At 29.8% G+C, this 14,804-nt stretch overlaps 1 protein-coding gene across 12 annotated transcripts in view; it reads right to left on the minus strand.

The window, feature by feature from the left end:
• cher (filamin A protein cher) overlaps positions 1–14,804 on the minus strand; it is a 227,384-nt gene that overhangs the window by 5,112 nt on the left and 207,468 nt on the right. For all 12 annotated transcript variants that reach the window (XM_075292144.1, XM_075292136.1, XM_075292085.1 and 9 more), the window contains 2 exons: positions 8,637–8,777; positions 6,300–6,469 (listed from right to left, as the gene is read on the minus strand). In XM_075292144.1, coding sequence (XP_075148259.1) covers positions 6,300–6,469; positions 8,637–8,777 — 311 coding nt within the window. The remainder of the gene's footprint in view (positions 1–6,299; positions 6,470–8,636; positions 8,778–14,804) is intronic.

Here is a 14,804-nt window from a genome sequence, read left to right on the forward strand (position 1 = left end):
TCGAAAAAGAATCGCAGATGAGGTATATTAAGACTAAAACTGATCAAAAAACAATTCATAAAAGACTTTAATGCTACTAGAAAATGAGTCAAAAAAGACTCTAAAATAATATGGAAGAAGACTCACAAATGATTTATAAAGAAGAGTCCCGGGTAGTCACGTTTTTCTCCCGACAAAAGAGTCTTTTATGTTCATAAAATGAGCTCATATTCTGCCTTTTTAATCGCCAAGTAGACTCGAAAAAGACTCGAAAGTGCTTAAAAAACGACAAAAATGCTAGCTGGGTAACTCACTTTACAAAAGCCAATTGGTAAATGTAACTGTATAGTAATATTTTTTTTTAATATTAAACAATTTCACATAAAAATGTGAAACTATATGGGTTTCAACTAGAACTAGATTCTGGTTGAAAGTAAGCATTATTATATTATTCTATATAATAACAACGAATGGTGAAAATTCTCAAAGATAGTCAGCATTCATATGACTTCAAATTTCGATATTTTTTGAGAAATTTGGAAATACATATTAAGGTAGAGTGACATATACAGGTAGAGTAGCACTAACGAAGCTTCATGAAAATGTTTTAAGAGTAAATATTATATTATATCTACTGCTGAATGAATGAATTAATGAAGGCTTTATTTCTAAATCTGGCTCAAATTTTTGTAGCTATTTTAACCAATTATTGTACCAATGATGATACATGTTTGCTTTTGTTTTCGATTTCGAAATATGAAAATTGGGAACGGATCAAACATAAATATTGTGTAGTGTTCTTATGTGAATGCATGCATTCGGTTTTTTTGTAATGATATATGTTAGTGCTGTATTCGCTTTACTTTCTGTTAAGTTTAGAGGGTTTGATGATGAAATACAGAATTTTGAATTAATTTTATGTAAAATTTTGGATTTTTAATATAGGGCAGAGAAAACGTCCAGTTTCATAGTAAAGATAAAATAGCGGCATCAATCTGGTTTAAACGTAAAAACTCAATAATAAATATAACAATATTGCCAAGATCAAACTAAAGTAGTGACGATAGGCGTAACATAACGGAAACCGGAAAAGCAATAGTGCCTAGAGTGTGTACAAAACAGAGAACGGCTGCGATCTACCGCCACCGACCAATATTTGCAATCTTAGAACACCAATTCGAAAAACAATTTCAACCACCAATATCCAATGCAACCGACGACTGTGGGTGTTTGTTAGTATGAGTGTTGGTCTCTCGAAAACACCGTAGTAAAGGAATCACACAAATTGGTTATCCATATCTCAGCAGTTTGGTATTCTCTTATTTGGCACTCTCTCAATTCTCTTGAGCTAATGCCAACTGCTGGTAATTGTTGTTGTTGAGTGCAATCACACTTAAGTGCAACACTCGTTTTTTGTTTACCGAGCGTTGTTACGATGTCGATTGGTTTAAGATTGCAAGACACTACATACGAACATTGTTATATACTAGTGGTGTTTATACCCTTCACCACTACTGTGGTACAGGGTATAATAAGTTTGTGCATTTGTATGTAACGCCAAGAAATAGTGGTCATAGACCCATCTTTTAGTATACCGATAGAATTAAATTCTGAGTCGATTTAGCGATGACCGTCTGTCTGTCTGTCTGTCCGTCCGTCTGTCTGTATATGTAATTTTGTGCACAAAGTACAGCTCGCAATTTAAGTCCGATCGTCCTCAAATTTGGCATAGGGCCGTTTTTTGGGACAGAGACACTCGCTATTGGTTTTGGAAAAAATCGGTTCAGATTTAGATATAGCTGCCATATATATTTATCCCCGATTTGGTCATAGTTAGCGTGTTTATCAACCGATTTTCTTGAAATACCGAACATCCAAATATTTTATGAATCTCGAAAATCTTGCAAAATATCAACCAAATCGGTTCAGATTTAGATATAGCTCCCATATATATCTTTCGTCCGATTTAGACTCATATGACCACAGAGGTCAAAGTTTACTACCGATCTTCGTGAAATTTTGCACAGAGGGTAGAATTGATATTCTACCAATGCCTGGTAAATTTGATTGAAATCGGTTCAAATTTAGATATAGCTCCCATATATATCTTTCGTCCGATTTGAACTTATATGGCCACAAAAGCCAGAGTTTTGCCGTGATTTGCTTCAAATTTTGCACAAGGGGTATGTTTAGTAGTATCGTTAACTGTGTCAAATTTTGTTAAAATCGGTTCAGATTTAGGTATAGCTCACATATATATCTTTCGCCCGATTTGGACTTATATGGTCTCAAAAGCCAGAGTTTTGCCCTGGCTTACTTCAAATTTTAGATATAGCTCCCATATATATCTTTCGTCCGATTTGAAATTATATGGCCTCAATATCCAGGGGTTTCCCGTGATTTGCTTCAAATTTCAAACAAGGAGTACGTTTAGTAGTATCGGTAATCCTGCCAAATTTGGTGGAAATCGGTTCAGATTTAGATATGGCTCCCATATATATCTTCCATCCGATTTGCACTCATATGACCCATTTACGTGAAATTTCGCATAGATAGCAGAATTATTATTCTAACTATACATGTCAAATTTAGTCAAAATCGGTTCAGATTATATATAACTCCCATATATACGTACACCAGAGTTGGGGAAATATGGTAGACTGTTACACATTTTAGACCCATTTTCAATGGAAGTTTCCTCCAATTAACTGGATAGCATTAGCCGATTTAATTTTTAATTTTAGAGATTTTGTAGAAGTAAAAAAATTGTCTCCTTTACACAGCTTCCAGCAAATGTGAAGTAGTCGAGATGGTAACACAAATTTTGGTCTACATAGGGGTGAAGGGTATAATATAGTCGGCCCCGCCCGACTTTAGACTTTACTTACTTGTTTTATTCTCGCATTTGTATCAATGTAAAAGATCACATGGTAATTGGTGTCTTAATCACTGCCACCGACATTTTGTGGGTAAGATTGCAATACGAAAAAATGCCACCGGTTGCAGTTCACTGGTACAAAATTCGGGTTAGCCTAGGCTGTCAAAAAACCCCGGGTTTGAACAACGGTTAGTCGGCTTTCGGTATTCCAATCAAACTTCAGCATAAAGCTTCATTTAAAAATGAAAAACAAAAATTTTTCCTGAGTGGCCTTCGCGTTTTTTGTTTTTGGATTTCTATAATCGATACACATGGACAAGTATGTTGAGTTACGAGCAAATTCAAAGAATACCGTAGGATGGTAGACATTAGAGGTCTGCATCGAATAACTTTTCACTACATGTATGCAAATCGCTGTCGAATGTGGTACATACACACTCTTTCTCTCAGAGCGCAAGTAGGGAAGTGAAGAGAACACTTGCTTATCAAAAAACCAACGAGTACTTATCAGAAACAATATGTGTTCTGAAAAAAGGAACAATAACAAGTATATACAACAGTAAGTTCGGCAGGGCCGAATCTTAAATACCCACCACCATGAATCAAATATAATAGTTTACTTTGAAAACTCATCGTCGTAGCAGGTTACTTGATAATATATATCATTTTAGGGGGGTTTGATGACAAATCTTCTCCCAAGTAAATCAGTTCAACCAGTACGCTTCCCGAAGAAAAAAATTAAAGATTCTACCTATGAAGACCAGCTCAGATTCTGGATTTATGAGAACCAATTTTGTTGGAGTTTTAGAGAAATCATAAACATATCGTGTATATGATAAAATATCGACTTGATTTGAAGTCCTAGATATAAATTCGGGAGTTAGGTCTATATGGGGCCTATACCAAAAAATGGATCAATACTCACCACCTGTTAATGTTCCTCAAATGCCTTTAGAATTCCACTTTCAGACGAATTGGTGAAAACTACGAATTCTAGAAGCCCAAGAAGTAAAATCGAGGGATCAGTCTATATAGGGGTTATACCAAAAAATGGACCGATGCACCTCAATTTCGGCACACATATTTGGGGTCCCAAAATACCTCTAGATTTCTAGGCAAATCGGGTAATAAATACAGTTTATAGAATCCAAAGAATAAAAATCGGAAGATCGGTCTATATGGCGACTATACCAAAACATGGACCGATACGGACCATTTCCGACACACCTCTTTATGGTCCTAAAATACCTCAAGATTTTCAATTTGAGGACAAACGGATAGAAAATACAGTTTCTAGACGCCTAAGAACCAAAATCGGGAGATCGGTCTATATGGGGGCACCATTTTCGGTACCTCTCAAGTACCTCTCGATTTTCAATTTCAGGCTAATTGAACAAAAACTACGTTTTTTATAAGCCCAAGACCCCAAATCGAGAAATTGGTTTATATGGGGACTATATCAAAACTTGGACCGATATAGCCCATCTTCGAACTTGACCTGCCTGCAACCAAAAAACGAATCTGTGCAAAATTTCAGGACGATAGCGCAATTATTGAAGGCTGTCGCGTGATTACAACAGATAGACAGACAGACGGACATGCTTATATCGTTTTAGAATTTCTCCCTGATCAAGAATATATAAGTTATATAGTCGGAAGTCGATATTTCGATGTGTTACACACGGAATGACAAACTTATTATACCCCATTCTATGGTGGTGGGTATAAAAATGTAAGTACTTGAGAACGAGTACAACATGCATTCTGTTCACTTTAGGTGGTATTTACCACAGTATTTCTCAGTTATGTACAAAGCAACAGTTTCCATTGTACTTAACCATAGATATGTACAGTCTGTCAAGAAAGTCTTTTGACATTGCCAACTATTTCAAATCCAAAAAAAATTGAAATATTAAATATTTTGTTAAATTTTTAATTCTGTGTACGTATGTATACTTTGCAAAATACATAATAAAATATTATTTTAAAATTTCATTATATTTAATTTTGGAACAAAACATAATTTTGATCCCATTGTCAAAACACTTTCTTGACAAACTGTATGTATGTCACACACTTACCCTAACGTTAGCCCTTCTGTTTAACAAACCGAAGCCATAGAGAATGAAGAATAACTGTTATTTATATTCCTCAAACTGCATGTTGTACATGTAGTACTCTATGCAGTTTTGTTCTCGCAATGTACTCGACGTGATCACTCTGAGTGCACTTCAATAAGAGCGAAAGAGGAATATGTGTTTGTTGTTGGCGGCTAAATTTAAGTCGAGATGAGTCTACATATTCGGCGGTGGCGTCGACTGGCAAACAATGCTCGGCGGCGGATAAAATCAGCGGCGCGACTCGGCGGCTTCATTCTCTGCCTCAAATTGATTTTATAATGGATAATTGTCCGCCGCCGAATTGACCAATTTATATCGGCTTAGCCTCCAAGTCGCCGCCGCCGGAGGCAAAAAGTTAGTGTCTGCCGCCACCGACAAAAATGGGTCGGCTTCATTCTCTGGTACCCTCTCTTCAAATGTACATTTTCAGTGTAAACTAGTGTAATTAGACTCTTCTATATGAACCGATCAAGATCTAAAGTGGCTTAAATAGGTAGAGGATCGCTTTATTTGAAGATAAAATATTTACCACGTGGCAAAGCATCAAGTAAGACTAGCTAGCGATGTGTTAAAAAAAATTAACATTTAGGAGTAAAATTGCATTGGCTACCAATAGTCGCAATGGTTGTGTTTATAGAGAACTCCACGTTTAAATTTTTTGATGCCGCTATTAAATATATGGTAGTGATAAATCCTAATTAGATTTCTGATACTAACACGAATTTTCATTGTGTCTATTTGTTGCTGTATGACATCAAACACTCATAATGAAAATTTGGTGTGATGGGTCACTTATGAATTTGTCTGGTGATGTTTTCATCTGTGAATTGACTAACATATGTAATAAATGATCGTGTTCATAGGTAAAGTCTGTATGATCACCCAAAATCATTTGGGTGATCATACAGAGCAAAATGTAATTTTTGGACGAGGAACATGTAACACATTTTGTGGCAAAAATGTTGTTTTCTTCTTAAACATATACATGCTTTGCCGAAATCAGATACATAATTTCCGAGAAAATAACATGGCTTCGACAAACATGTTACATGTTCCCCGTCCAAAAATAACATTTTGCTCTTGAAACATGTTTGAGGTGATCCATATTCGTTCTCTGGGTGTAAATTCGTGTTTCACTAGGGGAAATCAAAAAAAGTTCCGATATTTAAGAGACCAAAGGCTTTTCTCGCTCAAAAATCTGCACATACATATGATCATGTGGTGAATATAGCAGATCTTTTTTGTTGTGAGTTCAAACTTGATCATAGTCTAATGCAGACACCTTGAACACAAACTTATAAGAAAAGAACCTTTATACTTACATCAACTTTGCTGGGTCCTTCAACAGCCATGGTCAAACCAGCAGCACTGGCACCCTTGGTGGAGATGGTAAAGTTGCATGGCTCACCAGTAACGCCATGAGTGAGGCCAGGGCCATAGGCCGTAACGTAACCGGAAGTGATTGAGTCAACATGGAATTTGAAGGGAGATCCTAAAAACACAAACAAATAGAGAAAATTTAAATACCGAATTTATGTAACAATCTTATGGGTCGTTTAGATTAAAAAAATAATAATATCATGATTCTGTCAATGTCAAATAATTACTCGTTTGTTGCTTTGTAGTCAAGATACAAAACGTCTACAATTTTGAAAACAGTTTCATTACCCAGTAAAAAAAATTGGAAGTACTTCTAAGAGCACAACTTTAAAAGCACTTCTAAAAATGACCTCCCAAAGATGTTCTTTATTTGAACTACTCACACCCTCAAAAAAAAATCGCTTCTGTACACGCAGAGAAGGAATATGATCACCTCAAACATGTTTCAAGAGCAAAATGTTATTTTTGTATGGTGACCATGTAAAATGTTTGTCACTAAAATGTTATTTTCTAGTCAAATATAACCTGCTTGCCGAAATCAGATACATAATTTCCGAGAGAATGTCATGGTTGCGAAAACCATGTTACATGGTCACCACCCAAAAATAACATTTTGCTCTTAAAACATGTTTGAGGTGATCATATTCCTTCTCTGGGTGTATCATATACCCCAAAAACATTTTGCTTCAAACATATATATTTTCAGAATTGGTCCAAACAATATATTGTTTGTATTGTTCTAACATATCATGTTTCACCTTAGGACATACACTGGTAGAAAAAAATTTTAATGAATTCTTTGTGTGGATATATTTTTAAGGCGCCAATTGGTTACTTGCATTATTGTACTTGCAGCATACTCTCTAGATCTCTCTTTCTAAACACATATATTTTTATAGGCTATTTCTAAATTACTAAATGTTTGCATCTAAGCATATTATATTTACAAATATTTTATGTCCCAAACATAATATGTTCTAATATATTAACATATATGTCCCAAACATGTTGTGCTGGTTTATGAACATTATATGCTTGCACTTAAAAATATTGTGTTTGAGTTCCAAACATATAATTTTTACATCCAAACATATGACAAAATAGTCTTTTTCGTCCGTGCATGAAGTTCTTTTAATTCAAGTTTTTATAACTCGCCTTTTTTCATATTTTTAATGGGTAATTTTAACTTTTTTTGTTTCAAATAGGTTAAAAACAGAGCAAGAATTAATAAAGTGGTACAAATTATTGCAATGTTGTGTAAAAAAAATGATAAATCCCTTTTTTGTTTCAAATAGGTTAAAAACAGAGCAAGAATTAATAAAATGGTACAAATTATTGAAATTTTGTGTAAAAAAAAAACAAAAAATTGCGAATTTTTGAAAATATTTGAGGTCAAAAATTTCAGACAAGCGTTAGAATGCATTAAAAATCATAAAAAAATGTTAAAAATGATTTATTTGTAAAACACTGAATTCGGATTATACCTACAAAAAAGTGATGCATATTCTGTGCAACGGCTGTTGAAATGGTGGACATCCGTCCAATGACAAGGCCATGTTAAATTCATCGCTTCTGCGCCAATTTTGTACCACTTCCGGATCCAAAAAGAACATTTCCACTACTTTTTTGGCGACGCTTTTTTTTGCTGGGTAGTTTTAAACAATTTTTCAGAATTATGAACGCCAAGTTGGCCTTATTACAACAATTTCAAAAAATTCTTTGCTGTAAACATACCCATTTTTAAATCGATTCATTTAACTATAAGGACTTAATTATAAGGGCAATACGACTTCATTGAAAAGTTTATCGACTTTTGGGCAAGGAAAAAAAACTTTAGATTAGAGAAATGCGTCTTTTATGCTAAGCAAAATTTGCATCCGTATTTTAATATTTTTTTCAGTGTACAGATATGAGAGCAAAGCTATGTGGTGGCTGTCTGACGCCACGAGAAACCCAGTATTGTCCGATATAAGTTTCGTAAAGTTTATTTTTATTTTATGAAATATTACATGTATATTATTAAAAAATTCAAAATTTAGTGCAACGCATTTAAGTAAAAGTTCAAAAGTTCAGAGAGAAGTTCACCACTCTGTGGTATCACAATCGACTGAATAGTCTAAGTGAGCCTGATACATCGGGCTCCCACCTAACCTAACCTAAGTAAAAGTTCATGCATTTTATGGAAGTCAGAAAGACTTCCATCCAAATTGATGTATAAATTCATATTTTATTTTTTAGGGTATTCAATCGCTTTGTTTATTGCATATTCTAAAACTTACCTTGAACAGGTTCACCATTATATTTGACAATCAATTCATGAGAGCCTTCTTCCTTGGGATCGTATTTGACTGATACGGTACCATCACGGTTATCTTGAATAATAGGCTTATCTACCTTTCCGCTGGGCATTTTGACTTCAGCTAAAAATAAATTGAAAAAAAAAACAAAATTATTAGAATCGTATCATTAAAAATTAAATATAAAATAAATAGCAAAAATATATGCTAAATTCTCAAAAAAAAAACTACTCTATTAAAAATGTTAAGTTAAACTAAGAAATTATATTAGAGAATTTATGAGTTATCTAAAGGCTTGACAAGTTTCACTGGTCAGCGTTATTAATTAATAAACGTGTAGAGATAGAGAACATAAAATAGAATTTGACAAAAATTATTTATGATTTATGGCCACCCATATGGAGCAGTATGCAAAATTACATATATACAATATATTTTTTAGGTTAATGTTAGCAATAAATATATGTACAATTTCACATACATGTAGTCATATTGAAAATATTATGAAATATTTTTTGCAAAATATTTCATAAGATATTTTTAAATTTATGTGTTTTTCCAAAAATACATATTTTCTGTTTTTTATATGATATCATAAAAATAGAAAAAAATATTAATAAAAAAAACAAATTCCTATTTCTTTCCGATTGCAGAGTCAAACAACACCACTAGACATTATTGACACCACCATTATAATTAATTTATTTTGTGTTGTTTCATTTCACTATTTTCTATATAGGTTTAATAAAAAAATATTTTAAGAATTTATTTAAATTCCAGAGCATTATAAATTTTTGTAACAGTCTCAAGGTTTTTTTTTTTTTGAAAAATGTATGAAAATATATTAATGGGATCAAACACAAATTTAATGCAAAATGTTTAGGGAACTATCTACATTTAAAATACTGAATTCGGATAAAACTTTAAGAAGTGATGCAAATTCAGTGTAACGTCTGCTGAAATGGTGGACATCCGTCCAATGTCAAGGCCATGTTAAATTTATTGCATCTGCCCCAATTTGTTTTTCATTAGAAAGATATTTGGCCGTAATAATGTAAATTGGATATCCTAAAATTTTGGTTGCAAAATTTTGACAGTCAATATTTTTACAGTGTATCAATTTAAATTGTCACTGCAAGTTTGTAATCTTTGCTTTAAATATTTAGGACTCGAATCGATGATTTTTGGGTCTCCCAGCAAAAGTCATAGCTCTTTGATGGAAGACAAATTTTCCTTAAAGTACAAAAAACATCAATGATATAAAGAAATTTTAAATTCAGTGAAACATTGAATTTTTGGATCAAAGGAAAAAAAAATTATATAGAAATTTTATATAGAAACATTTTATACATTGAAGTGCCTGTTATAATTTGGATTTTTAAACTGTCATTTAATGCCATGCAAACATGGTTGCCACTCGAGTCATACATAATCTATCAAAATTTGAAGAAAATATTACAACAAAACTACCAAACAAAAAGATGTTATTGTGCAAAATTTTATTTCTATAGAAAATTTTGTCAGAATTTTATTTCTATACAAAATTTTGCTAAAACTTTATTTCTATAGAAAATTATGTCAAAATTTTATTTCTATAGAAAATTTTGTCAAAATTTTATTTGTATAGAAAATTATGTCAAAATTTTATTTCTATAGAAAATTTTGTCAAAATTTTATTTCTATAGAAAATTTTGTCAAAATTTTATTTGTATAGAAAATTATGTCAAAATTTTATTTCTATACAATATTTTTTAAATTTTATTTCTATAGAAAATTCTGTCAAATTTTTATCTTTATAAAAACTTTTGTCAAAATTGTATTTCTATAGAAAATTATGTCAAAATTTTATTTCTATACAATATTTTTTAAAATTTTATTTCTATAGAAAGTTTTGTCAAAATTTTATTCCTATAGAAAATTTTGTCAAAATTTTATCTCTATAGAAACTTTTGTAGAAAATTTTGTCAAAATTTTATTTCTATAGAAAATTTTGTCAAAATTTTATATCTATAGAAAATTTTGTCAAAATTTTATTTCCATAGAAAATTTTGTCAAAATTTTATTTCTATAGAAAATTTTGTCAAAATTTTATTTCCATAGAAAATTTTGTCAAAATTTTATTCCTATAGAAAATTTTGTTAAAATTTTTTTTCTATAGAAAATTATGTCAAAATTTTATTTCTATAGAAAATTTTGTCCAAATTTTATTTCCATAGAAAATTTTGTCAAAATTTTATTTCTATAGAAAATTTTGTCAAAATTTTATTTCTATAGAAAATTTTGTCAAAATTTTATTTCTATAGAAAATTTTGTCAAAATTTTATTTCTATAGAAAATTTTGTCAAAATTTTATTTCCATAGAAAATTTTGTCAAAATTTTATTCCTATAGAAAATTTTGTCAAATTTTTATCTCTACAGAAGCTTTTGTCAAAATTTTATTTCTATAGAAAATTTTGTCAACATTTTATTTCTGTACAATATTTTTTAAATTTTATTTCTATAGAAAATTTTGTCAAAATTTTATTCCTATAGAAAATTTTGTTAAATTTTTATGTCTATAGAAACTTTTGTCAAAATTTTATTTCTATAGAAAATGTTGTCAAAATTTTATTTCTATTGAAAATTTTGTCAATATTTTATTTTTATAGAAAATTTTGTCAAAATTTTATTTCTATAGAAAATTTTGTCAATATTTTATTTTTATAGAAAATTTTGTTAAAATTTTATTTCTATAGAAAATTATGTCAAAATTTTATTGCTACATAAAATGTTGTCAAAATTTTATTTCTATACAATATTTTTTTAAATTTTATTTCTATAGAAAATTTTGTCAACATTTTATTCCTATAGAAAATTTTGTCAAATTTTTATCTCTATAGAAACTTTTGTCAAAATTTTATTTCTATAGTAAATTTTGTCGAAATTTTATTTATTTATAGAAAATTTTGTCAAAATTTTATTTCTATAGAAAATTATGTCAAAATTTTATTGCTACATAAAATGCTGTCAAAATTTTATTTCTATACAATATTTTTTTAAATTTTATTTCTATAGAAAATTTTGTCAAATTTTTATCTCTATAGAAAATTTTGTCAAAATTTTATTTCTATAGAAAATTTTATCGAAATTTTATTTCTGTACAATATTTTTTAAATTTTATTTATATGGAAAGTTTTGTTAAAATTTTATTTCTATACAACATTTTGTCAAATTTTTATCTCTGTAGAAACTTTTGTCAAAATTTTATTTCTATGGAAAATTTTGTCAACATTTTATTTCTATACAATATTTTTTAAATTTTATTTCTATAGAAGGTTAGGTGGCAGCCCGATGTATCAGGCTCACTTAGACTATTCAGTCCATTGTGATACTAAAGTTTTGTCAAAATTTTATTTTTATTGAACATTTTGTCAAATTTTTATCTCTATAGAAACTTTTGTCAAAATTTTATTTCTATAGAAAATTTTGTCAAAGTTTTATCTCTATAGAAACTTTTGTTAAAATTTTATACAATATTTTTCTATACAATATTTTTTTAATTTTATTTCTATACAAAATTTTGTTAAAACTTTATTTCTATATAAAATTTTGTCAAAATTTTATTTCTATAGAAAATTTTGTTAAGATTTTATTTCTATAGAATATGTTGTCTAAATTTTATTTCTATAGAATATGTTGTCAAAATTTTATTTTATATAGATAATTTTGTCAAAAATTTTTTATATAGATAATTATGGCATAGTTTTATTTCTATAGAAAATTTTGTCAAAATTTTGTTTCTATTGAAAATTTTGTCAAAAATTTATTTCTATAGAAAGTCTTATTTTATACAATATTTTTTTTTTTAATTTTATTTCTATAGAAAATTTTGTCCAAATGTTATTACTATAGAAAATTTTATCAGAATTTTATTTATACACTGTTAGAAAAATATGTTTTTCATATGTTCCGATATTAACAAAATGTGTTTCGGGCACAATTTTTAAACACAATATATTTAAGTGCAAACATGTAATGTTCCTAAACTAACAAAAAATGTTAATATGTTAGATTATATTATGTTTGGGGCATGAATGTTTCATAAAAATAATATGTGTGAATGTAAACATATATACATTTACAAATTTCGAGTAAACATATATATGTTGGGGTACTTTATTCAGAGAGCGACAGAGAGAGAGAGAGAGAGAGAGAGTTAGTATAGAGAAAGAAATAGAGATGGAAACCGGGAGGGTTGAATAAAAAGATATCAACATAACACAGCGAGAGAATGAAATGAGAGCAATTTCTGTGAAACCGCTTGTATGTTGTTTCGGAAAACTGTTTTATAATAAGGCCAAAAATTTGGTATGCTTAAGTCTAAATATTATTTAATTTGAATAGTAGAATGAGTATTCGGAATAAAGAGAATAGACATTCGGAACCAAGAGAATAGACATTTGAAAAAAAGCAGCATATTTGTATTACAGAAAAAAGCGAAGAACTCAAAAATTGCGTGGAAGTGAAAATTATGTGAGGGAATGAACACAATCTTCTTTGGGGAATTCTTCCAAGTATATACTATTTTTGGACTCAAAATGCTTCCAAACATATAATATGCTCATATAAAACAAACATATTTATGTTTCGGCGGTATCCAATAATATATGTGCTTCCTGCAAAATATGTTTGGAACATATGTTAGAGAAGCGTTTTTTTTTCGAGGGTGTATAGAAAATTTTTTACAAATTTTATTTCAATAGAAAATTGTGTCAAAATTTTATTTCTATAGAAAATTTTGTTAAAAATTTATTTCTTGGGACAATTTTTTCAAAATTTTATTTCTATAGATTTTTTTCAAAATTTTATTTCTATAGAAAATTTGTGAAGTACCTTTTAGTTAGAGAGAAATTGTTCGAAAAAATCTACCAAAACAAAGAATTCTACCAATCTACCAAACAGTCAAAAATCTATATACCATTTTTGGTAGAATTCTACCAACTGTGGCAAACGTGCATGCCATGCCAATTGACAGTTCTATCGTAATGCTTGACATTTTTGAGGTTATACGTTTTGACATACGAGAGCTATTTTTGTTCTTTACAGCAGCTTAAAAGATTCATCTCATCCAAAAAATTAAATCAAATCGTGAAAAAAAAAATAATCGTGCGAATATTTTTTACAAATATCAAGGACTACTGTTTATCGATGTTATGGTGAATTTGTAAGTGGTTCAAATAAAGCGCACAATTTATAAAAATTTAAAATTGTTCATTTGAAAATAATTCGTTCGAATTCTTTTAAGCAGCAAAACTGGGGTTAGAAAATAATTTGACAAAAAAGGCAAAAACAAATTATATTTAAAAAATGAAATTTAAAAACGAGTGTCGCCACAAATTCAACCAAGACGAAAATCAATAAAATGTGAGTTTCAAAGGCACAAAAGAGATGCGACTACTTTAGTTTAATAACAACCATTTAAAATCGGAAATAGTTATTGTATCGAGTTTTTTTGTTGTTGAAACTATCGATTGGTACTATTATCGATAGTTTTTCAGATCTAGGAGTGACTTCTTAAGTCAATATGTTCCTTCGAATAATTAGGTCAAGGCAAAATCGAAAAGTTATGAATCTATACCAGCAGCTCCTAAAACTATGCAATAGTGGGAATATCGCTATGTTAAGAATTCCAATTTTAATGCTTAAGTTATTCTAACCATTATATTGCATTTTTTCGGACCACTGTAAATCGCATACTACAGTTTAGCTCTACATTGTATAGGAATATAACATTTTCACTTTCATTTCATAGATGAAAGACACTTGAAATATTTCGCACTATCGCCATTATCGGCAACATTGCAGCAATCATCATTTGGCCATATGGCTAAGCATAGACTTCGTTCGTTTTTGTTTTGACCCATAGAGAATTTAGACAAATAGTTTCCTAATCTTTGGCGGATTAGTTTAATTTTTTTGTTTCTTCAAAAATGTTTTTGTTGCTTTCAAGCGAAAACATGAGAAAAAATGTTTTGTAGTTTTATTTGGTGGTTTTATTTTGCGGTCGTTTATTTATGGTTCCCATCATTTGGCACGCGTCGTTGATTTATAATAATTGGATTTTTTGCGAGTTTTGTTTGCATATTTCTCGTGTATATTTTTATAGTTCA

This window comes from Haematobia irritans, chromosome 1, assembly GCF_050003625.1.
Source record: "Haematobia irritans isolate KBUSLIRL chromosome 1, ASM5000362v1, whole genome shotgun sequence".
NCBI lineage: Eukaryota > Metazoa > Arthropoda > Insecta > Diptera > Muscidae > Haematobia > Haematobia irritans.